The sequence below is a fragment of the Myxine glutinosa genome, chromosome 6 (genome assembly GCF_964187855.1).
Source record: "Myxine glutinosa chromosome 6, kmMyxGlut1.1, whole genome shotgun sequence".
NCBI lineage: Eukaryota > Metazoa > Chordata > Myxini > Myxiniformes > Myxinidae > Myxine > Myxine glutinosa.
Genome location: NC_136266.1, coordinates 132,310,616 through 132,334,186, shown reverse-complemented (window position 1 = coordinate 132,334,186; position 23,571 = coordinate 132,310,616). Strand labels below are relative to the sequence as shown.

General features: G+C 40.0%; 1 protein-coding gene across 1 annotated transcript in view; it reads left to right on the top strand.

Moving 5' to 3' along the window:
* The window catches only part of LOC137429452 (uncharacterized), a 397,376-nt gene that overhangs the window by 106,032 nt on the left and 267,773 nt on the right, over window positions 1-23,571 (top strand). Inside the window, 1 exon segment of the mRNA XM_078781072.1 lies at window positions 14,024-14,270. Coding sequence (XP_078637198.1) covers window positions 14,024-14,270 — 247 coding nt within the window.

Sequence of the window (23,571 nt, the reverse complement as noted above, 5' to 3'; positions counted from 1 at the left end):
AACTTTGGAGCTGTTATATTCACAATAACTTTGGAGCTGTTATATTCACAATAACTTTGGAGCTGTTATATTCACAATAACTTTGGAGCTGTTATATTCACAATAACTTTGGAGCTGTTATATTCACAATAACTTTGGAGCTGTTATATTCACAATAACTTTGGAGCTGGTATATTCACAATAACTTTGGAGCTGTTATATTCACAATAACTTTGGGGCTGTTATATTCACAATAACTTTGGAGCTGTTATATTCACAATAACTTTGGAGCTGTTATATTCACAATAACTTTGGAGCTGTTATATTCACAATAACTTTGGAGCTGTTATATTCACAATAACTTTGGAGCTGTTATATTCACAATAACTTTGGAGCTGTTATATTCACAATAACTTTTGAGCTGTTATATTCACAATAACTTTTGAGCTGTTATATTCACAATAACTTTGGAGCTGTTATATTCACAATAACTTTGGAGCTGTTATATTCACAATAACTTTGGAGCTGTTATATTCACAATAACTTTGGAGCTGTTATATTCACAATAACTTTGGAGCTGTTATATTCACAATAACTTTGGAGCTGTTATATTCACAATAACTTTGGAGCTGTTATATTCACAATAACTTTGGAGCTGTTATATTCACAATAACTTTGGAGCTGTTATATTCACAATAACTTTGGAGCTGTTATATTCACAATAACTTTTGAGCTGTTATATTCACAATAACTTTGGAGCTGTTATATTCACAATAACTTTGGAGTTGTTATATTCACAATAACTTTGGAGCTGTTATATTCACAATAACTTTGGAGCTGTTATATTCACAATAACTTTGGAGCTGTTATATTCACAATAACTTTGGAGCTGTTATATTCACAATAACTTTGGAGCTGTTATATTCACAATAACTTTGGAGCTGTTATATTCACAATAACTTTGGAGCTGTTATATTCACAATAACTTTGGAGCTGTTATATTCACAATAACTTTGGAGCTGTTATATTCACAATCACTTTTGAGCTGTTATATTCACAATAACTTTGGGGCTGTTATATTCACAATAACTTTGGAGCTGTTATATTCACAATAACTTTGGAGCTGTTATATTCACAATAACTTTTGAGCTGTTATATTCACAATAACTTTGGAGCTGTTATATTCACAATAACTTTGGAGCTGTTATATTCACAATAACTTTTGAGCTGTTATATTCACAATAACTTTGGAGCTGTTATACTCACAATAACTTTGGAACTGTTATATCCACAATAACTTTGGAGCTGTTGTATTCACAATAACTTTGGAGCTGTTATATTCACAATAACTTTGGAGCTGTTATATTCACAATAACTTTGGAGCTGTTATATTCACAATAACTTTGGAGCTGTTATATTTACAATAACTTTTGAGCTGTTATATTCACAATAACATTTGAGCTGTTATATTCACAATAACTTTGGAGCTGTTATATTCACAATAACTTTGGAGCTGTTATATTCACAATAACTTTTGAGCTGTTATATTCACAATAACATTTGAGCTGTTATATTCACAATAACATTTGAGCTGTTATATTCACAATAACTTTTGAGCTGTTATATTCACAATAACATTTGAGCTGTTATATTCGCAATAACTTTGGAGCTGTTATATTCACAATAATTTTTGAGCTGTTATATTCACAATAACGTTTGAGCTGTTATATTCACAATAACTTTGGAGCTGTTATATTCACAATAACTTTGGAGCTGTTATATTCATAATAACTTTGGAGCTGTTATATTCACAATAATTTTTGAGCTGTTATATTCACAATAACTTTTGAGCTGTTATATTCACAATAACTTTGGGGCTGTTATATTCACAATAACTTTTGAGCTGTTATATTCACAATAACTTTGGGGCTGTTATATTCACAATAACTTTTGAGCTGTTATATTCACAATAACCTTTGAGCTGTTATATTCACAATAACTTTGGAGCTGTTATATTCACAATAACTTTGGAGATGTTATATTCACAATAACTTTGGAGCTGTTATATTCACAATAACTTTTGAGCTGTTATATTCACAATAACTTTGGAGCTGTTATATTCACAATAACTTTGGAGCTGTTATATTCACAATAACTTTGGAGCTGTTATATTCACAATAACTTTGGAGCTGTTATATTCACAATAACTTTGGAGCTGTTATATTCACAATAACTTTGGAGCTGTTATATTCACAATAACTTTGGAGCTGTTATATTCACAATAACTTTGGAGCTGTTATATTCACAATAACTTTTGAGCTGTTATATTCACAATAACTTTGGGGCTGTTATATTCACAATAACTTTTGAGCTGTTATATTCACAATAACTTTGGGGCTGTTATATTCACAATAACTTTTGAGCTGTTATATTCACAATAACCTTTGAGCTGTTATATTCACAATAACTTTGGAGCTGTTATATTCACAATAACTTTGGAGCTGTTATATTCACAATAACTTTTGAGCTGTTATATTCACAATAACTTTGGAGCTGTTATACTCACAATAACTTTGGAACTGTTATATCCACAATAACTTTGGAGCTGTTGTATTCACAATAACTTTGGAGCTGTTATATTCACAATAACTTTGGAGCTGTTATATTCACAATAACTTTGGAGCTGTTATATTCACAATAACTTTGGAGCTGTTATATTTACAATAACTTTTGAGCTGTTATATTCACAATAACTTTTGAGCTGTTATATTCACAATAACTTTGGAGCTGTTATATTCACAATAACTTTGGAGCTGTTATATTCACAATAACTTTGGAGCTGTTATATTCACAATAACTTTGGAGCTGTTATATTCACAATAACTTTGGAGCTGTTATATTCACAATAACTTTGGAGCTGTTATATTCACAATAACTTTGGAGCTGTTATATTCACAATAACTTTGGAGCTGTTATATTCACAATAACTTTGGAGCTGTTATATTCACAATAACTTTGGAGCTGTTATATTCACAATAACTTTGGAGCTGTTATATTCACAATAACTTTTGAGCTGTTATATTCACAATAATTTTTGAGCTGTTATATTCACAATAACTTTTGAGCTGTTATATTCACAATAACTTTGGAGCTGTTATATTCACAATAACTTTGGAGCTGTTATATTCACAATAACTTTGGAGCTGTTATATTCACAATAACTTTGGAGCTGTTATATTCACAATAACTTTGGAGCTGTTATATTCACAATAACTTTTGAGCTGTTATATTCACAATAATTTTTGAGCTGTTATATTCACAATAACTTTGGAGATGTTATATTCACAATAACTTTGGAGCTGTTATATTCACAATAACTTTGGAGCTGTTATATTCACAATAACTTTGGAGCTGTTATATTCACAATAACTTTGGAGCTGTTATATTCACAATAATTTTTGAGCTGTTATATTCTCAATAACTTTGGAGATGTTATATTCACAATAACTTTGGAGCTGTTATATTCACAATAACTTTTGAGCTGTTATATTCACAATAACTTTGGAGCTGTTATATTCACAATAACTTTGGAGCTGTTATATTCACAATAACTTTGGAGCTGTTATATTCACAATAACTTTGGAGCTGTTATATTCACAATAACTTTGGAGCTGTTATATTCACAATAGCTTTTGAGCTGTTATATTCACAATAACTTTTGAGATGTTATATTCACAATAACTTTGGAGCTGTTATATTCACAATAACTTTGGAGATGTTATATTCACAATAACTTTGGAGCTGTTATATTCACAATAACTTTTGAGCTGTTATATTCACAATAACTTTGGAGCTGTTATATTCACAATAACTTTGGAGCTGTTATATTCACAATAACTTTGGAGCTGTTATATTCACAATAACTTTGGAGCTGTTATATTCACAATAACTTTGGAGCTGTTATATTCACAATAACTTTGGAGCTGTTATATTCACAATAACTTTGGAGCTGTTATATTCACAATAACTTTGGAGCTGTTATATTCACAATAACTTTGGAGCTGTTATATTCACAATAACTTTGGAGCTGTTATATTCACAATAACTTTGGAGCTGTTATATTCACAATAACTTTTGAGCTGTTATATTCACAATAATTTTTGAGCTGTTATATTCACAATAACTTTTGAGCTGTTATATTCACAATAACTTTGGAGCTGTTATATTCACAATAACTTTGGAGCTGTTATATTCACAATAACTTTGGAGCTGTTATATTCACAATAACTTTGGAGCTGTTATATTCACAATAACTTTGGAGCTGTTATATTCACAATAACTTTTGAGCTGTTATATTCACAATAATTTTTGAGCTGTTATATTCACAATAACTTTGGAGATGTTATATTCACAATAACTTTGGAGCTGTTATATTCACAATAACTTTGGAGCTGTTATATTCACAATAACTTTGGAGCTGTTATATTCACAATAACTTTGGAGCTGTTATATTCACAATAATTTTTGAGCTGTTATATTCTCAATAACTTTGGAGATGTTATATTCACAATAACTTTGGAGCTGTTATATTCACAATAACTTTTGAGCTGTTATATTCACAATAACTTTGGAGCTGTTATATTCACAATAACTTTGGAGCTGTTATATTCACAATAACTTTGGAGCTGTTATATTCACAATAACTTTGGAGCTGTTATATTCACAATAACTTTGGAGCTGTTATATTCACAATAACTTTGGAGCTGTTATATTCACAATAACTTTGGAGCTGTTATATTCACAATAGCTTTTGAGCTGTTATATTCACAATAACTTTTGAGATGTTATATTCACAATAACATTTGAGCTGTTACATTCACAATAACTTTGGAGCTGTTATATTCACAATAACATTTGAGCTGTTATAGTCACAATAACGTTGGAGCTGTTATATTCACAATAACTTTGGAGCTGTTATATTCACAATAACTTTTGAGCTGTTATATTCACAATAACATTTGAGCTGTTATATTCACAATAACATTTGAGATGTTATATTCACAATAACATTTGAGCTGTTATATTCACAATAACTTTTGAGCTGTTATATTCACAATACCATTTGAGCTGTTATATTCACAATAACTTTGGAGCTGTTATATTCACAATAACTTTGGAGCTGTTATATTCACAATAACTTTTGAGCTGTTATATTCACAATAACATTTGAGCTGTTATATTCACAATAACATTTGAGCTGTTATATTCACAATAACTTTGGAGCTGTTATATTCACAATAACGTTGGAGCTGTTATATTCACAATAACTTTGGAGCTGTTATATTCACAATAACTTTTGAGCTGTTATATTCACAATAACTTTGGAGCTGTTATATTCACAATAACTTTGGAGCTGTTATATTCACAATAACTTTTGAGCTGTTATATTCACAATAACTTTGGGGCTGTTATATTCACAATAACTTTGGAGCTGTTATATTCACAATAACTTTGGAGCTGTTATATTCACAATAACTTTGGAGCTGTTATATTCACAATAGCTTTGGAGCTGTTATATTCACAATAACTTTGGAGCTGTTATATTCACAATAACTTTGGAGCTGTTATATTCACAATAACTTTGGGGCTGTTATATTCACAATAACTTTTGAGCTGTTATATTCACAATAACTTTGGAGCTGTTATATTCACAATAACTTTTGAGCTGTTATATTCACAATAACGTTGGAGCTGTTATATTCACAATAACTTTGGAGCTGTTATATTCACAATAACTTTTGAGCTGTTATATTCACAATAACTTTGGGGCTGTTATATTCACAATAACTTTTGGGCTGTTATATTCACAATAACTTTGGGGCTGTTATATTCACAATAACTTTTGAGCTGTTATATTCACAATAACTTTTGGGCTGTTATATTCACAATAACTTTGGAGCTGTTATATTCACAATAACTTTGGAGATATTATATTCTCAATAACTTTGGAGATGTTATATTCACAATAACTTTGGAGCTGTTATATTCACAATAACTTTTGAGCTGTTATATTCACAATAACTTTGGAGCTGTTATATTCACAATAACTTTGGAGCTGTTATATTCACAATAACTTTGGAGCTGTTATATTCACAATAACTTTGGAGCTGTTATATTCACAATAACTTTTGAGCTGTTATATTCACAATAACTTTTGAGCTGTTATATTCACAATAACTTTTGGAGCTGTTATATTCACAATAACTTTGGAGCTGTTATATTCACAATAACTTTGGAGCTGTTATATTCACAATAACTTTGGAGCTGTTATATTCACAATAACTTTGGAGCTGTTATATTCACAATAATTTTTGAGCTGTTATATTCACAATAACTTTTGAGCTGTTATATTCACAATAACTTTTGAGCTGTTATATTCACAATAACTTTGGAGCTGTTATATTCACAATAACTTTTGAGCTGTTATATTCACAATAACTTTGGAGCTGTTATATTCACAATAACTTTTGAGCTGTTATATTCACAATAACTTTTGAGCTGTTATATTCACAATAACTTTGGAGCTGTTATATTCACAATAACTTTTGAGCTGTTATATTCACAATAACTTTTGGAGCTGTTATATTCACAATAACTTTGGAGCTGTTATATTCACAATAACTTTGGAGCTGTTATATTCACAATAACTTTGGAGCTGTTATATTCACAATAACTTTTGGAGCTGTTATATTCACAATAACTTTGGAGCTGTTATATTCACAATAACTTTTGGAGCTGTTATATTCACAATAACTTTGGAGCTGTTATATTCACAATAACTTTTGAGCTGTTATATTCACAATAACTTTGGAGCTGTTATATTCACAATAACTTTGGAGCTGTTATATTCACAATAACTTTTGAGCTGTTATATTCACAATAACTTTTGAGCTGTTATATTCACAATAACTTTGGAGCTGTTATATTCACAATAACTTTTGAGCTGTTATATTCACAATAACTTTTGGAGCTGTTATATTCACAATAACTTTGGAGCTGTTATATTCACAATAACTTTGGAGATATTATATTCTCAATAACTTTGGAGATGTTATATTCACAATAACTTTGGAGCTGTTATATTCACAATAACTTTTGAGCTGTTATATTCACAATAACTTTTGAGCTGTTATATTCACAATAACTTTGGGGCTGTTATATTCACAATAACTTTGGAGCTGTTATATTCACAATAACTTTGGAGCTGTTATATTCACAATAACTTTTGAGCTGTTATATTCACAATAACTTTTGGGCTGTTATATTCACAATAACTTTGGAGCTGTTATATTCACAATAACTTTGGAGATATTATATTCTCAATAACTTTTGAGCTGTTATATTCACAATAACTTTTGAGCTGTTATATTCACAATAACTTTGGAGCTGTTATATTCACAATAACTTTTGAGCTGTTATATTCACAATAACTTTGGAGCTGTTATATTCACAATAACTTTTGAGCTGTTATATTCACAATAACTTTTGAGCTGTTATATTCACAATAACTTTGGAGCTGTTATATTCACAATAACTTTTGAGCTGTTATATTCACAATAACTTTGGAGCTGTTATATTCACAATAACTTTTGAGCTGTTATATTCACAATAACTTTGGAGCTGTTATATTCACAATAACATGACTTGCCTATTTCAGTCCACTGCCAGGTGAAGGCTTTCCTCGGTAGGGTTTGTTCTTTTCTTTTCTCTGCAATTTGGGACTGTTGCACTCATGTGAATTTTTTTTTCCTTTATTCTCTTTACGTCATCTTTGGTATTCCTGTGTTTCTTCCAGGTCCTTCTTTGGGTTGCATAAGATTTATTATTGTGATCAATATGTTGTTGAATTATTTTATGTCTGAACCATTGGCTTTTTTGTTATGTTGAGGCAATGTCTTTGCATATGCCGCCTTGTGTGGTGTGATTAATATTTGCTCCATAATCTTTGTAAGAATGCACGTTACACTGCTATATGTGAACAACAGTCCTTGTGCTTCAGCCTTCAGCGGAAACAGTGGGTTTGGCAAGCAGTGGACGATGTCAGAATGTTTAATGTTCAATATATATATATCCAGGAAGACAGTCCTAACCTCTTGTTTGTATATAGCAATGCTTCCAATTTCTTCTTTTATGGCAAATCTCAGCAAGTTTTTTTTACAGAACACCATTCGTTTGCCTTCAAACTTATATTTTTTTTTTCCCATTTTCCTCCCTTCTTTATTTGGAGTTTGGCTATTTTTGATAACTTCTTGTAGGGAATTAATTTGATAAGTAATCTACAGTCACGTGAAAAAGTGAGTACACCCCATGTAAAGTTTTGACTTTTTCAACATATTTCAACATACAGCTATTTGATCTTCATTTCAACAATATTGACAGATAAAGGTGATATAATACAACAAATATCATGAAACATTTACATTTTGTAGTCCATTGTATAATTTAAATAAACATAAAAGCAAATTTCGCAAGTGGAAAAAGTAAGTACACACTTGGCTCTAATAGGTGGTATTGCCCCTTTGGCAGAAACAACCTCAAGTAGGCGTTTCTTATAACTTTCTTTCAGTCTCTGACATCGACTGGGAGAAATTTTTTCCCACTCCTCCATGCAGAATTATTTCAGCTGTGCGATGTTTGAGAGGTTTCTTGCATGCACAGCTCGTTCAAATCCCCCCACAACATCTCGATGGGATTTAGATCCGGGCTTTGACTTGGCCATTCCAGAACCCTCCATTTCTTTCTTTTCAGCCATTCCTTGGTGGATTTACTGGTATGTTTAGGGTCATTGTCATGTTGCAAGGTCCACCTTCGGTTGAGCTTCAACTTTCTGTTGAAGTTAATTCTTTGTAGTTAATTAGCCGAATCAACTCAGGAGATCATGACGTTCATTTTTGGTGTATCAAAATCGACATCAGAAAGCTCCAGTAGAACACCACAAAAAGCATGGCGCACACACAACTCTTCCATTTATTACCCTGTGCTCGCGAAGCGAAAATCAGGGTTAAGCATTCTTGTGCGTCGGTGTGCTGTGTGCCGTACGTGTCTGCATTAAAAAAAAATCATTTTCTCGGCAACCGTTGGTCCGATTGACACGAAACTTTACCATAGAAGCGCCTCCGCCTGTATAATTTTTTTATTCATGATTATGACGTATTAGGTCACGTGGTACGGACGCCATCTTGGAAAAACATTACACCTCCATATCTCCCAAACCGCTCAATGGAAAAAATTGATACATGGCTCATTGTAAAGTATTCCCCTTGGGGAATAAGATATGTTAATGCTGATGTCATCGGTGCCTTCGTTATGACGTCATAATTCGACAAGTACAACACTTATCCGATCATTGTGAATTTTTTTTCTCAGCAACTGTTGGTCTGATGGGCACAACATTTTCACCAAAGGGAACGCCTCCTCCTGAAGAATATTTTAATGATAATCATGACGTCATAAGTCATGTGATACAGGCGCCATCTTGGAAAAACCGAAAAATGTTGCACCTACAGACTTGGCATTTATATGGAATATTTTTTTTGTGGGGGTGAACTTACTTTTCAAGATGACCTAGAACCAAAAGTTCATTGGAATTATGTTGAAATTATTCTAGATTTTGTAAATGTGACCTTTAAAAGAAACAAAAACCACATTTGACATTTCGAAGCAAATAAATTGATCCTTGAAAGTGATGCAAACTGATATCAAACTCAATTCACGGACAGTACTGTGTTAAACTTCTGTACGTTTTCCAGAAGTATCTCTTTATTTTGCACATTAGCCAAAAAAAATTTCAACAAAAGCTAAAGCTAAATTATGACTGGGATTACGGACAGTAAAATTACAGTTCAGTACTTCGTGTAACCCCCACGAGCATTCAGGAGAACACGTACATGTCGAGGCATGCTGTTCACGAGATTTGCCAAGGTTTGGACAGGAATCGCTTGCCATGCAGTTACAATAGCCTGCTGGAATTCACGCACAGAGGTGGGCTGCTGGTCCAAGTTGTCGATTTGACTTGTTAATTCTGCCCACAAGTTCTCTATCGGATTCATATCCGGGGACATGGCAGGCCACTCCATATGCTCTACACCACGGTCAGCAAGAAAGTGTTGGATCATGCGAGCACGATGAGGCCGTGCATTGTCATCTTGGAAGACAAAGTTTCCTCGAAAGGCTGCACGAGCAAATGGAAGCAATGTTTCTTCCAGAATGACCCTGTACTTGAACTGGTTCAGGTTTCCATTCAGAACAACCAGGTCAGTTTTGCCCCCTGCATGAAAAGCAGCCCAAACGGTCACCCCAACACCTCCAGCTTGGACTCTTGGCACTATACAATCTTCGTTGTGGGCTTCATGCACTTGTCTGCACACTCGGACGCGGCCATCTTGACGATAGACCAGAAATCTAGACTTGTCACTGAAGGTCACGTGATTCTAGTGTCCTGGCTGCCATTGACGTTGCTCTCTGGCCCACTGCAATCGGCGCTGGCTGTGTTGTCTGGACAGGCGTGGCTTTCTCAGGGGACGCCTGGCACGATAGCCTGCTTGAACCAGTCGTTTGTTGACGAGCCTTCTGGATACAGGCACATTTGTCAGTTGCTGCCACTCAGCCCTAAGCCGATTAGCTGACTTGGTATGGCCATTGCAGACTAACCGGTGCAGCTGGCGATCATCTCTCCTTGTGGTTCTGCGTGGACGTCCTGGCCTCGGTATTGGAGTAGGGACAGCCCTCTGAGCATTTCGTTTCAGGATCTTTGACACCTGACCTTGAGTGATGCCATACTTTTCTTTTTTTTTTTTTTTTTTTTTGTTTGTTTGTTTGTATACAAGATCGAGGCTCGTGAAAGAGCGAACATTAATCACACAGAAAGACAAACCGACACATAAAACATAACATAGGGAGCGGTAGACAAGATGGGGAGAGAGGGGGAAGGACACAAACACAACATTTGAGAGCAGGGACCGAGAGACATGGAGACATCGAGAGATCTGAGAGAGGGTGAGGGCTTTGGGGGGGGGGGGGGGCGTGGGAAGGGGGCAGTGGGAGAGGTATAATACATATGGACACTGCCAGGACTTCCAGGAAAGAAGTTGGAATTTCAAACAAGGTGGATCTGGGGTGAATTAGCGGGGGTAGAAAAGATCAAGGTTTTGGATGGGGGAAGATAAGAGATGGTGGTGAACAGCTGTTTTAAAGACCTGGAGGGAGGAGTGGGATTGAAGGGAGTGAGGGAGTTTGTTCCAGAGGCGGGAGAAAAGAGGAATGAAAGAGTGAAGGTGAGCGGAGAGCCGAGATTTCGGCAGTTTAACCATCAGAGGGTTGCTGGCAGATCTTGTGCGACCTGTAGGAATATTTGGGGGACAGAGCACAGAGAGAGCTGGGGGTGCAAGGCCGGAGAGGAGTCGGTAGAAGACAGAAAGACCACCTACCTGCCTGCGGTGAGTGAGTGAAAGGCCCTCAGAGATAGCTTCATCGCGGGAGATTCCAATAATTCTGAAAGCTTTGGTTTCAACAACGTGAAGCCGAGCTAGGTGTGAGGCAGGAGCACCGGCCCATAGGGGAGAACAGTATTCCATTGAGCTGCGGATGAAAGCCTTGTATGTGGTGAGGAGCTCAGGTGTGCCGAGGAAGGACTTCGCACGACGGAGGATGCCCAGTCGGCGACTGGCTTTGGAGGCCAGCTTGGAAATGTGGTTTTCCCAAGAAAGATCATGGCAGATAGTGAGACCCAAAATCTTGAGCGACAGAACTTCTTGGAGAGGATTGTTGAGAAAGTAGATGGGAGGGTTGTCCAGTCGATCTTTTCGGAGAGACATAGTAAGAGTGTGAGATTTGTCAGGATTGAAAGACATGTTCCACTTGTTTGACCAGTCTGTGATTTTGTCCAGGTCTTCAGAGAGCGAGGAGGCAGCAGACTGCCGATCTGAGGGAAGAGGAATGGAGCGGCAGAGAGTGGAGTCATCAGCAAAGAGATAGAGAGGATTTTCGAGAGAGTCAGAGAGATCATTGATGAAGACCAGAAAAAGCACGGGGCCGAGAACACTGCCTTGGGGAACTCCAGCCTGAACAGGAAGAGGAGATGAGAGAAACCCATTCAGGGCCACACGTTGACGACGACTAGAGAGGAAGTCCGCCAGCCATGCGTGGAGATTTCCATGGATACCAAAGGAGGAGAGTTTGGTGAGCAGAGCGGGGTGCCAGACCGTGTCGAAGGCACGTGATATGTCGAGGGAGACAGCTCTAATTTCCTGTTTGGCATTGAGGACCTCCATCCATTGTTGAGACAGCAGAAGCAGCATGTCCAGAGTAGAGTGACCTGGTCTGAAACCAAATTGATGATCAGAGATCAAGCCATTGGAGAAGAGGAAAGATTTCATATCAGAAGCAATGATGGATTCCATGACTTTGCTGATAATTGGGAGAAGGCTGATTGGTCTGTAGTTGCTAGGATCTGTTTTTGCACCTTTTTTGTGCAAAGCGGTGATGTTGGCTGATTTCCAAGCAGATGGCAGTTGACCTTGAGCAAAAGAGAGGGTGAAGAGAACAGAGAGAGGGTGAGATAGAGCAGCAGAGCAGGATTTTAGGACCCGTGGGCTGATGCCGTCGGGTCCAGTTGCAGAATCAGAGTCGAGGGTTGACAGAAACTTTTCCACCTTGTCAGGAGGAAAGGACACGGAGTCCAGAAGCAGCAGGGTACGACTGGGTATGGTGGGTACAGAGAGGGATGGGTTTGGGACACAAGATTTAGAGGCAAACACAGAGTTGAGGCATTCAGCTTTTTCACGTGCGGAGTCAGCTGTGTAGCCGTTTGAGGTAAGGGAGGGGATGGAGGGGGAACAAACACCAGAAACGGATTTGACCAGACGCCACCAGGATTTGGAAGAGGGAGACAGATAAGAGAGTTCGGTCTTGAGAACGGAGAGATATTGTTTCCTGGCTCTCCTGAGGGTGGACACACACTTGTGGACACATACTGCCGAGCAATAGCACGCTGTTTCATGCCAGAATTTCGTAAAGCCACCACTCCATGACAAACAGCATTGTCAAGTTGACGGACCATCTCCAGAGGAAGCGGCAATAACTTTTGTAGACGTGCAGCAGTTGTTTTGCACGAATACAGAACGCAACAACCCTTATATACCCGATTGTGAAGCCAATCATCAAATGTACCTGTCCTTACATTTTGTCATGCCACCTGTGATATAATCCTGTTATTGACTTCTTGCTGCGAAGGACAATCAGTGACATGGTTCTTTCAACAAAGACATCACCGAAGGGTAAAAGAAACTCACCAGATTTATATACTGAGTTCAGAAAGTAAACCCAAGTCAAGAAAAAAAAAATCCATATTAAATGCCAAGTCTGTATATATGTCCAAAACCGCTGCATGGAAAAAATTGAAACATGGCTCATTGTAAAGAACTCCATATGGGGAATAGGTGTTGTTAACGATCACGTCATTGGTGCCATAATTATGATGTCATAATTTGACAGGGACATCGCTTAGTCTGATCAGTTTGAAATTTGATACATGGCTCATGCACCATCACTGAGCGTGATCTATGCAAACAATTATATTAGAGAATATAAATTTATTATGTCATCGTTCACGAGGTCTGGCAGCCATATTGAATCAAAGAAAAAAAATGTTCAAAAACAGAAGAGTTGGCTCGCAACAAGTTGACTGCGCAGGGTAAGTATTCTATGAATACCATCTAGTTGTAGATACAGTATGCTTTAAGTTAGGAATAATATATCAGAAATATTCAAGTGTAGATGAAAAACCTGTGCATTTTATAAATTCTGACATATATCTTTTGGTAACATTTTTATAACTGCTGAGCTCTTTCCTACACTTAACGTTCATAACATAAATAAGCCAGTAATTTAAAGATGCAAATTAGTCAAACGTATCACCTTGCCATTTATAACTACATTAATTATATAATTATAGTTTTCCCCTCTGTTTCCCTCACCATTCATGTAGGTTGCTGTCCTCATCACGGATGGAGTGTCCCAAGATGACATGGTCCCACCAGCTGAAGTTTTGAAAGCTTCTGGTGTAATGCTTTACGCAATCGGCATCGCTCATGCTCCACAACAAAAGCTGGAGGAGGCTGCCAGCTGGCCCTCAGATCAGTTTGTATATATGGCGGATAACTTTGAAGACCTGAACAAGATCAGTGCCAAACTTCTTTCATCATTATGCTCGACAATTGAAAACGTTAAAAAATGTGAGTTTGAAATCTTGGTCTTATAGCCATCTCGTCGTGACCTGAGTAAAATTTATCTTGTGATGTTTCACAGAAACACCAGGACAGCTCAGTTGATAAAGCTGTCTCACCCCTGAGTTTTATGGTCCTTGATTTGTTCCTGATGTTGAGTTTTAATCCAAGAAAAATCCCCCACCCTTCCCTGAAATAACCTGGATATATGTTCAGTGTCTTGAATATCTGCACTGGTAATAGGCATCCACAAACATCCTCGACCATGTTGGGGAATGTCTGCCGAGGCCCTCACTTTTTTCTTCCTCTCACTTTTTCACCTTTAATCGCTTTTAAATTCGTTACCTCCACCGCAAAAGGTGGATGGAGGTTATGTTTTCACCCCTGGCTGTTTGTTTGTCTGTATGTTTCTTTGTCTGTCTGTCTGTTTGTGATTTTTTTTTGTTTGTATGTTTTTGTATACTGAACCGAGACTCGTGAAAGAGCTAACATTTACTTCACAAACAAATCAACCAGACAAACAAAATATATAAAAAGAGGGAGCGGAAGACAAGATGGGGAGAGAAGGGGAAGCACACAAACACAACATTTGAGAGCAGGGAGATGTGTGGAAGGGAGAGGGCTTGGGGGGAGGAGGCGTGGGAAGGGGGGGGGGGGGTGGGAGAAGTATAAAACACAAGGACACCAAGGACTTCCAGGACAGAAGTTGGTATTTCAAAAAAGTGGAATTGGGGTGAAATTAGCGGGTGTAGAAAAGATCAAGGTTTTGGATGGGGGAAGATAAGAGGTGGTGGTGAACAGCTGTTTTAAAGACCTGGAGGGTGGAGTGGGATTGAAGAGAGTGAGGGAGTTTGTTCCATAGGTGGGAGAAAAGAGGAATGAAGGAGTGAGGGTGAGCAGAGAGTCTTGATTTTGGCAGTTTAACCATAAGAGGGTTGCAGGCAGATCTTGTGTGACCTGTAGGAATATTTGCAGGACAGAGCCCAGAGAGAGCTGGGGGGGCAAGGCCAGAGAGGAGTCGGTAGAAGACGGAAAGACCACCAACCTGCCTGCGGTGAGTGAGTGAGAGGCCCTTGGAGTTAGCTTCATCGCGGGAGATTCCAATGATTCTGAATGCTTTGGTTTCAACAGCGTGAAGACGAGCTAGGTGTGAGGCAGGAGCACCAGCCCAGAGGGGAGAGCAGTATTCCATTTAGCTGCGGATGAAAGCCTTGCATGTGGTGAGGAGCTCAGGTGTGCCAAGGAAGGACTTCGCACGACGGAGGATACCCAGTCGGCGACTGGCTTTGGAGGCCAGATTTGAAATGTGGTTTTCCCAGGAAAGATCATGGCAGATAGTGAGACCCAAAATCTTGAGTGACAGAACTTCTTGGAGAGGATTATTTAGAAAGTGGATGGGAGGGTTGTCCAGTCGGTCTTTTCGGAGAGACATCGTAAGAGTGTGAGATTTGTCAGGATCGAAAGACATGTTCCACTTGTTTGCCCAGTCTGTGATTTTGTCCAGGTCTGCAGAGAGTGAGGAGGCTGCAGACTGCCGATCTGCGGGATGAAGAATGGAGCGACAGAGAGTAGAGTCATCAGCAAAGAGATAGAGGGGATTTTCAAGAGAGTCAGAGAGATCATTGATGAAGACCAGAAAAAGCACATGGCCCAGAACACTGCCTTGGGGAACTCCAGCCTGAACAGGAAGAGGAGATGAGAGAAACCCATTCAGGGCCACACGTTGACTACGACTAGAGAGGAAGTCCGCCAGCCATGCGTGCAGCTTTCCATGGATACCAAAAGAGGAGAGTTTGGTGAGCAGAGCGGGGTGCCAGACCGTATCGAAGGCACGTGATATGTCAAGGGAGACAGCTCTAATTTCCTTATTGGCATTGAGGACCTCCATCCATTGTTGAGAAAGCAGAAGCAGCATGTCCAGAGTAGAGTGACCAGGTCTGAAACCAAATTGATGATCAGAGATCAAGCCATTGGAGAAGAGGAAAGATTTCATATCTGAAGCAATGATGGATTCCATGACTTTGCTGATAATTGGGATAAGGCTGATTGGTCTGTAGTTGCTGGGATTTGTTTTTGCACCTTTTTTGTGCAAAGCGGTGATGTTGGCAGATTTCCAAGCAGACGGCAGATGACCGTTAGCAAAAGAGAAGGTGAAGAGAACAGAGAGAGGGAGTGAAAGAGCGGAAGAACAGGATTTTAGGACCCGTGGGCTGATGCCGTCAGGTTCAGTTGCAGAATCAGAGTCGAGGGTTGACAGAAACTTTTCCACCTTGTCAGGAGGAAAGGACACAGAGTCGAGGAGCAGCTGGGTATGACTGGGTACGTTGGGTACAGAGAGGGATGGGTTTGGGACACAAGATTTAGAGGCAAACACAGAGTTGAGGCATTCAGCTTTTTCACGTGCGGAGTCAGCCGTGTGGCCGTTTGAGGTGAGGGAGGAGATGGAGGGGGAACAAACACCAGAAACAGATTTGACCAGATGCCACCAGGATTTGGAAGAGGGAGACAGATAAGAGAGTTCGGTCCTGAGAATGGAGAGATATTGTTTCCTGGCTCTCCTGAGGGTGGACACACACTTGTTTCGGGCTTTGTGAAAGGAAATGAGATTTCCTTCCATTGGATTTGCTTTCCAGGAGACGAAAGCAAGTTGTTTCTGGGCAATAGCCTCACCACAAGTTTCCGTGTACCATGGATGGGAGGAAGGGTATGACAACTGAAGACGAGCCGGGATAAATCTGTGCATGAGAGAGAGCAATTTACTTTGGAAGAATTCCCAGGATGAGTTGATGTCAGAGGCAGTAGAGATGGGAGACCAGTCCAGATGATTGATGGCTGCTTGAAGACCGTGCCAGTTGGCCTGAGTGAAATGCCAGACTCGTCGACGTTGAGGAGGCTCTCTGAGAATGGTCAGAGAGATGTCCACTTTAACAAGCACATGATCAGTTGAGCCGATTGGAGCAGAAGAAGAGCAGCAGACATTTTCAGGGAAGTTAGTCATAACCAAGTCCAGAAGAGAAGATGCTCCGTTGACTGAGATCCGGGTCGGGAAATTGACAGATTGTGTCAGTCCCAGTGAGTCACAGAAGTCCTTTGCTGAAGAGCCATGGCTGGTGAGAGAGGTACCCACACCCAGCCAACTGGCATGGTGACAATTGAAATCACCACATATGAGGAAGAGAGAGTTGGGATGGGTAGATAGAAGTTGGTCCATATTATCAGACAGCGAGATGTAGATGGAGTCATCACTGTTTGGTGGATGGTACAACACACATATGAACAAAAAGTGGGAGCGAAAGGGGAAGCCGTAGCCAAAGGTATTCCTGGGGGTGAGGTGGAGAGAGGGCAGTGCAGGGCGAGTGAGGAAGAGTTTTTTTTATAAAGATAGCAACCCCACCTCCAGGACGAGGCTCAGGTCTATCATACTGGAGGAGGGAGTAACCTGGGAGAGATACCAAGGAATCAGAGACATCATGTAGGAGGAAAGTTTCTGTTAAGCAGATCACGTCTGGTTTGTCAGAAGCAACCTGTCTGGAGAGATCAGTCAAGTTTGAGCGAAGGCCCCGGATGTTGAGGTCCATACTGTTAAAGAAGAGGAAGGGGGAGCATCGGATACAGAACAGGGGTGGGGGGGAGCGGTAGGGTAGGATATGGAAGAGGAGGAAGAGGTAAGGAGAGCTGTTGAAGGTGTGTCAGAGATTTCAGAATAGCTTGGAGAAAGGGAAGAATGGGGCAGACAAAAGGTTTGATGGTGATTGGGTGAGGCGCAGTGAGGTGTTATTTGAGGAGGGGGAAGAGTGAGGCAGAAGGTTGAGGGAGATGAAGGTGAAAGTTGGAAGGGGGAAGAAGCGGGGAGGATGCTTTGAGGAGGAGGGGTGAGAGGGGAGTCTAGGAGGGGAGGAGCGAGGGAGAGTCTTGGAGGGGAGGGGTGTGGGGGGAGTTTAGGAGGGAAGGGGCAAGGGGGGAGATTTGAAAGGGATGGGTGATGGGGATGATTTGGAGGGGAGGGGCAAGGGGGAAGATTTGAAAGAGATGGGTGATGGGGATGATTTGGAGGGGAGGGGCAAAGGGGTAGATTTAGAGGGGAGGGGTGATGGGGAAGTTTTGGAGGGGAGGGGTGATGGGGAAGTTTTGGAGGGAAGGGGTGATGGGGAAGATTTGGAGGGGAGGGGCAAGGGGGAAGATTTGAAAGGGATGGGTGATGGGGAAGATTTGGAGGGGAGGGGCAATGGGGTAGATTTGGAGGGGAGGTGTGATGGGGAAGTTTTGAAGGGGAGGGGTGATGGGGAAGTTTTGGAGGGAAGGGGTGATGGGGAAGTTTTGGAGGGAAGGGGTGGTGGGGAAGTTTTGGAGGGAAGGGGTGATGGGGAAGATTTGGAGGGGAGGGGTGAGATTGGATTTTGAAAAGTGTACGATTAATGGGAAACGAACATTTATTGCAAAATGAGTTTCTTGAGACTTTCAAGTCAAAAATACGTTTGAGGACGCTGAAGGATGTGTGGAGTGCTGAAGAGTTTAGGAAATGTATGAAAGAGGCACTGTAAGAGATGGAATTTTTTTTTGGAATGAATAGATTTGGTGAGCAAGCTGAAAGCATCCTTTTATAGAAGAAGAAGAAAAAGGTGTTATAGTATATGACAGAATACAGTTCTTCAGGGGACAGTTTAAACATTTTTTAACAACTTGATCACGTCATCACGAACAACGTGGTCGAAGAACGAACGAACAAATAAGAACGAACAAACGGATAAGAACAGAGAAGGAAATATTTTTTTGGTTTTTTTTTTTCGAGTTGAGATTTTAAAACAAGGAAGTATGGGGTGAAAAGACCGGGAAAAGCAGAGACCGAACGTAATTGCAGCGCAATCGAAGAACCGCTGAGACAAAAACAAAGCCTCAAGCCAAGGTCGGACACGGCTAGGCCTCAGAATACGCGACACGAACTAACCGACGATTCTGTACACAGGTATGAAAAACCAACACCGAGAATCCTAATAAAGACACATCAAATAGGTACACACACCGAAAGAAAGATACAGTTTCGACAAAAACACAATTGTGAAAAATTCCTTCACTTCGAAAGCGTGCGCGCATGGACCGCTTTGAAGAGACGTGACCTCCAATCTTGCGCATGCGCAGACCTCAAATATCTCAAACTGAACAAAATATCTCAAAAAGTTGTGGACGACTTGTGACAAAACGTATTGGAGGAGCTGGGTAAGTGACAAGAACAAGCTGATTAGCTTTTCGGTCATGTCGAATTCGGATGCGGCCTATCAATGGGGGATATAAAGCGTAAACCGTTCAGCATGGTGGAGGTATGCTCTCTACCGAGTGCTTTTCCAGTTTTCTCTGCAACCGCAAGAGCGATTTTTTTTTTTTTTTTTTTTTGTTGTATACAAGATCGAGGCTCGTGAAGGAGCGAACATTTATCACACAGAAAGACAAACCGACAAACCGACACATAACCGACAAACCGACACATAAAACAAAAAGCATCGGGAGCGGTAGACAAGATGGGGAAGGACACAAACACAACATTTGAGAGCAGGAACCGAGAGACATGGAGACATCGAGAGATCTGTGGGAGAAAGAGGGCTTTGGGGGGGAGGCATGGGAAAGGGGGTGGGAGAGGCATAAAACATATGGACACTGCCAGGACTACCAGGAAAGAAGTTGGAATTACAAACAAGGTGGATCTGGGGTGAATTAGTGGGGGTAGAAAAGATCAAGGTTTTGGATGGGGGAAGATAAGAGATGGTGGTGAACAGCTGTTTTAAAGACCTGGAGGGAGGAGTGGGATTGAAGGGAGTGTGGGAGTTTGTTCCAGAGACGGGAGAAAAGAGGAATGAAAGAGTGAAGGTGAGCAGAGAGCCGAGATTTTGGCAGTTTAACCATCAGAGGCTTGCTGGCAGATCTTGTGCGACCTGTAGGAATATTTGGGGGACAGAGCACAGAGAGAGCTGGGGGAGCAAGGCCGGAGAGGAGTCGGTAGAAGACAGAAAGACCACCTACCTGCCTGCGGTGAGTGAGTGAAAGGCCCTCAGAGATAGCTTCATCGCGGGAGATTCCAATGATTCTGAAAGCTTTGGTTTCAACAGCGTGAAGCCGAGCTAGGTGTGAGGCCTAGCTCGGCTTCACGCTGTTGAAATTGACACTAAACTGGGGGAAGATAAGAGATGGTGGTGAACAGCTGTTTTAAAGACCTGGAGGGAGGAGTGGGATTGAAGGGAGTGTGGGAGTTTGTTCCAGAGGCGGGAGAAAAGAGGAATGAAGGAGTGAAGGTGAGCAGAGAGCCGAGATTTTGGCAGTTTGACCATCAGAGGCTTGACACGAAACTCTCAACATAGGAGTGCCTACCCATAGAGAACTTTGAAATAAAGTCACATGATGATTGAATGGAAAATGCGGCTGGTGTTCCAAAAAAAAAAAAAAAAAATCAGTTTTCTGCAGGAATGGGTTACAGGGAGTTTCATGTAGCAGGAACAAACTTGTCAATTTCTTTGACATTTAATTTGAGAATGTGATCTTCATTTGTATTAAGACTGCTATTGAGGAAAGAACATTTGTTGCGTTAGAATATCTAATACCAATTTTATTTGCAACTTCGTTTTCCCTGTCAAATGGATTTTCCTCAATGACATTTTTTTTCTTCCCCAAATTGCTCATTTTAATCCACATCCATAATTGCTTTGGCTTGGGCCAAATATTTTGTCTGTTTTCCACTTAACTGTCTCGAACTTTCCTGAGATGGAACCGAGATGGAACAAAACCAAGGTATGTGTCTCCATTCACAAGAAAGAAGGTCAGGGTATAGAAGGTCAAGTAGAACTTATTAGGTGCTCCTATATAAACCCACAGCTAAAATATGTTGGAATTCCACATTCAAATCCTTGTACTATATGGATTTGTGTATTGTATGCTAATGCTCTTGTAACTCATGTAAAAGTGCATTCATTGCTCCTGACATGCTCGTTCTACATGTACTTTATATGCAAGCTAGACCATGAGCATTAGTTCACGATTACAAAAAAAACAAAACATGGATGTTCCAGATCTTCACCAAAATCGAATCAATTTGTCCTTGTCACATCTCCAACCTGTCCACCAAGTTTCATCCGAATCCATCCAAAACTTTTTGAGATATTGTGCTGTCTATCGTTTTTGTCCCTATATAATCTCTCAATGGTGAAGAATCACTTAGGAAATTCTAGTATCTGGCTCCGGATTGTCACCAAAATCGAATCAATTTGTCCTTGTCCCACTCTCAACCTGTCCAAGTTTCGGCCGAATCCGTCCACATAACTTTTTCATATATTCTGCTCACCGGCAGACAGGGGTGAAAACATAACCTCCGTCCACCTTCGGTGGCAGAATTATATGAACATGTCGGTGGTGGCAGAATTACATGAATTATTTAATAAACATGGGCAAGGGTAATGAATAGATGAACAAGGGACACCAAGTTATACCTTGTGGTAACTGGTAAGCAAAGCAATATGTCAAACCACATGGGAGGCGAAGCATCAGGTTGAGAACCCTTGAGAAGTGAATTACCAAATGATGAAAGACAAAACACCTAGTTGGACTATATTAGAGGTGAACCACCAAACCATGAAATTCAAATGACCAGGGAATATGGGACAGCTGGCTTCACACCCCAAATCATAATAAGACATATTCAGTGATCCAACATCTTGCCTGCGAAGCACTGTGGTGATATTTTATTTTTGGGGCAGGAATCGAACCCACAATAGACAGCTGAAACTTCATTATACTCCCTCTGAACTATCCCATCAGTTCCCCCACCATATTCAATGTAAGGATTGTAAGCTTGTAAAAATAGTGCAACCACGTTCTTGAAGATGAGTCAAAAATTTTGACTTGTTCACTTTTCCCTACAATGAAACGTTTCTTTTAAGTGTTGTTATACTGTGTTCTGCCTGCAGCCAGTCTGCACAAACCACAACAAATAGTTGTTTGTTGTGGTTCTGTTCAAATAGTTGTTTGTAGAACTTCTCACTGACTACTAGTGTGGCTTTCACTATTCTCGCTCTACCCATGATCTGCTATCTTTAATTACGGATTATTTCAACAGGGCATTGGAGCTCAAGGGTGAAGCTCGATTAGTTGTCTTGGATATCTCAAAAGCCTTTGATAAAGTGTTATGTGGCACGGGTCTGCTCCACAAGCTTCAGTCATATGGTGTATCTGGAGTGATGCATTCAATCATCTCAGCTTTCCTTACAAATCGCAAGATGAAGGTGGTACTTGAGGGTCAATCTTCTCCTTCTTGCTCCATCAATTCTGGTGTTCCACAGAGTTCTGTCCTTGGTCCCACATTGTTCCTTGTTTATATCAATGTAGTGTAGCAGCATAGCAAACCTGTTGTGCATTTTGTGATACAAGCACCAAATTTGGCACAAATGTACATTAATATGTTGCGAACATTTTCAGATATTGGGCCACTTGAAATTCCGTAATTTTTTTTTTCAAATTTTTTCAAATTTCGTAATTTCAAATTTTTCGGGTGACACCGTCACAATTTCGGTCTTCGAGGCCGGCCGATATAGTGGGGCGGCTTAGCCCAAATATTCAAAAGAATTGTGCATTTTGTGATACAAGCACCAAATTTGGCACAAATGTACATTAATATGTTGCGAACATTGTGTGGTCAGCAATGAAGACGAGAGTCTGAATTACATGTATGCAAAAGACCTTGTGAACCAGTGAAGCAAATACACGGGTAAGCATGAATTAAATCTAGGGCATGATATAATTTCCATGATGTTTACCTCTACACTCAATGGTGGAAGGAGGTAATGTTTTGATCCCAGCTTGTCTGTATGTCTGTTTGTCTGTTAGTCCACAAAATTCCAGACAAAGCTTGTAGTAGTGGTAGTTGTAGTGGTAGTGGTGATAACAGAAATTGTTATATAGAACTGAACTTATATTATTATTATATGCAGAAAATAACTTCATTTCTATATGCCCTGCAGTGGACAGGTTAATTGGTTTATGCACTGAAGGGGTCACCCTGGTGTGCACTGCTGTGTTCTGCCTCACTGAGTTGTTCAGGTATGATGTACTCAGCACAAGCTTCCGGTCGGCCCGGAGGTGGGGGTGCGGGGCCTGTCACGGAACGTCAAAACAAACGGCCTGCCGGGGCCGCCCAAAAGTCGGGCGTGAGGGGCGCGTCCACTAATGGAACGCCTCTCGCTTCCCAGATCGAGGGCCACGTGGTCAGGAGAACCTCGTCCCTTCCGGTCACACTTTGCCTATCGGCCGGCCTCGAAGATCGAAATTGTGACGG